Below are 2,500 nucleotides of genomic sequence, written 5' to 3' on the forward strand. Positions count from 1 at the left end.
AAACAACAGTTTACATATGTAATGTCTTTATGATTTAAAAGCTGGAACAATGTAGGCCTATTTAAAGGCATCTGTAAATGGCCCTCTTAACCCATTCATGATGATTGATGTTATATCATGTTATTGGAGTTTCCCATACAGCAGATGACGTTCTATCATGTTCCACCATATATACACATAATACATAGTTATGGTTACATATACTCAGGGAAGTTACATTTGTATATAAGCATTTTTCCCAGTGTTGTCAGAACACAAGATCTTCAAAAAGGGTAAATTGGAAATTGCTCCAAGATGTTCAGCGTGGCCTTGCGACTCAAGTAATCTCTTGGCTGGAAGCTGCCCTTCCATGCTCTATTGCCTGCAGAATAGGAAATAGGCAAATATATGCCTTGTCGTGAATCGTTTAATTAATAGTTATAATTTAGTAGTCTTTCAAAATAGAAATAATTCAACCTGATTAACCCAGTGTGGACAGGACGCTCAATGAGCTAACTGGCAGTAAGGACGGGCAATCTCTAATGACACCAGCACCAACTAAAAATTAAGAGGGATGGGGGAAAATAGCCCCCCCCCTCCCCAGGGCAGCACAGAATTGCCTAACAAATATTTTCCCTTCAATCCATCATAAAACAAGGGTTTAGGCTGACTTTAAAAAGCTGTGGTTATGAAACTATTACCATTACAATCATAACACTACATGGCTGTGAGCGTGCTTCAACTGTGAGCAGTTCCCACTATGTAGTTCAAGTGCTCAGTACTTTAATTTCTGATAATAGTTATTTCTCTTGATATTTTTCTGCTCCTGGGGTTTCATATCTTGTTTGGCATAGTACTTGGAAAGTTAATTGTGAGTTATATTTTCATCCAAGGCTCAGTTCATGGCCAAGATCAAACCCGCTCTTTGTCTCTTTTCATTCACTTTCCTTTTCTCTGTTTCTTTCTCCAGTTCTCTCTCTTTTTTCTCTTTTCTCTCTCTCTCCTCTCTCCTCTCTCCTCTCTCCTCTCTCCTCTCTCCTCTCTCTTTCTCCTCTCTCTTTCTCCTCTCTCCTCTCCCTCTCCTCTCCTCTCCTCTCCTCTCCTCTCCTCTCCTCTCCTCTTTCTCCTCTCTCTCCTCTCCTCTTTCTCCTCTCTCTCCTCTCTCTCCTCTCTCTCCTCTCTCTCTCTCTCTCTCTCTCTCTCTCTCTCTCTCTCTCTCTCTCTCTCTCTCTCTCTCTCTCTCTCTCTCTCTCTCTCTCTCTCTCTCTCTCTCTCTCTCTCTCTCTTTCTCTCCTTCCTTCTCTTTCTCCTTCTCCTTCTCCTTCTCCTTCTCCTTCTCCTTCTCCTTCTTTTTCTCCTTCTCCTTCTCCTTCTATTTCTCCTTCTCCTTCTTTTTCTCCTTCTCCTTCTTTTTCCTTCTCCTTCTCCTTCTCCTTCTCCTTCTCCTTCTCCTCCCTCTCCCTCTCCCTCTCCTTCTCCTTCTCCTTCTCCCTCTCCCTCTCCCTCTCCCTCTCCCTCTCCCTCTCCCTCCCCTTCTCTCTCTCTCTCTATCTCCCTTCCTCTCTCCCTCTCTCCCTCTCTTCCTCCCTCTTCCTCTCCTTGCTTACATGATTCTTAGAGCTACAATGAATTGGGTGGTTTGGCTGAAGAATTGCAGTCTGTAGCACCATCTGAGTGCACAAGAGTGAGCCACAGCTCAAAAAGAAAGAGGCAAATGATATGCAGAATATTTTTACTTCAAGTATATGTTCAAAAGGTATTGCATGTTTTTTTTTGGTAATTGCACAAGAATGGGTGGTAGGACCCACAGGTTAAAGCATCATGAGTTTAAAATTTCATCATGGCTTGAGTTTAGCTTGGTTCCACTGTCATTGTAAGTAGTAATGATACAGCTCTTGCTTTTTTCACATAGCTTGCAAAACTGCATCCTCATCATAGCAATTAAGTAACATAATTGTTTGTATTCTATTAGTCCTTTCAAGATGTTAGGATGTGTGTGTTTTGTGTTATTTTCTAGACTTATGGTATGAAATATGAGTTTCTGTATGATATATAAGTAATGTGATATTTATTGGCATTTTGTACGGTAGGACCTCACAATTGAAGGAATGAGTATCTTGTAATTTCTGCAAATGGAACAATACTATATGAAAATGGGTGGAATCCACAAATTGACCCAAGGTGCATTGCGACCTGAGTGTACCAGGTATGTGTAAGAGAAATAACAAGGCAAAATAACCTTGGACTGTGCAGGCATCCATGCTCTCCTGGCATCAACAGGTTAACATCTTTCCTATCTGTTATATTCCATGTTGTCATTGTACTGACCAAAATCCTATTTACTTCCAGCTTTCCTCGACTTACTGAATCGACTAAACGACACGACGAGCCACACACAGCACAGCAATGGGACAGCGGGGAGCGATGGCGATAGAGGAGGGGGAGGAGGGGGCCGGGGAGGGGGCAGCAGCAGTGAGGGTTTCCGACAACGACGCACAGCAAGTGCAAGTGAGGAGAGAAC

General features: G+C 42.6%; 1 protein-coding gene across 2 annotated transcripts in view; it reads left to right on the top strand.

Moving 5' to 3' along the window:
- LOC122244150 (dnaJ homolog subfamily B member 14) overlaps nt 1-2,500 on the top strand; it is a 28,763-nt gene that overhangs the window by 2,740 nt on the left and 23,523 nt on the right. For both annotated transcript variants that reach the window (XM_086543175.1, XM_043001976.2), the window contains exon 2: nt 2,329-2,500. This exon is cut by the window's right edge and continues 72 nt beyond it. In XM_086543175.1, the coding sequence (XP_086399301.1) occupies nt 2,329-2,500 (172 nt within the window). The remainder of the gene's footprint in view (nt 1-2,328) is intronic.

The sequence above is a fragment of the Penaeus japonicus genome, unplaced genomic scaffold, assembly GCF_977035675.1.
Source record: "Penaeus japonicus unplaced genomic scaffold, GWHDUDI00000001_assembly GWHDUDI00000013, whole genome shotgun sequence".
Taxonomy (NCBI): domain Eukaryota; kingdom Metazoa; phylum Arthropoda; class Malacostraca; order Decapoda; family Penaeidae; genus Penaeus; species Penaeus japonicus.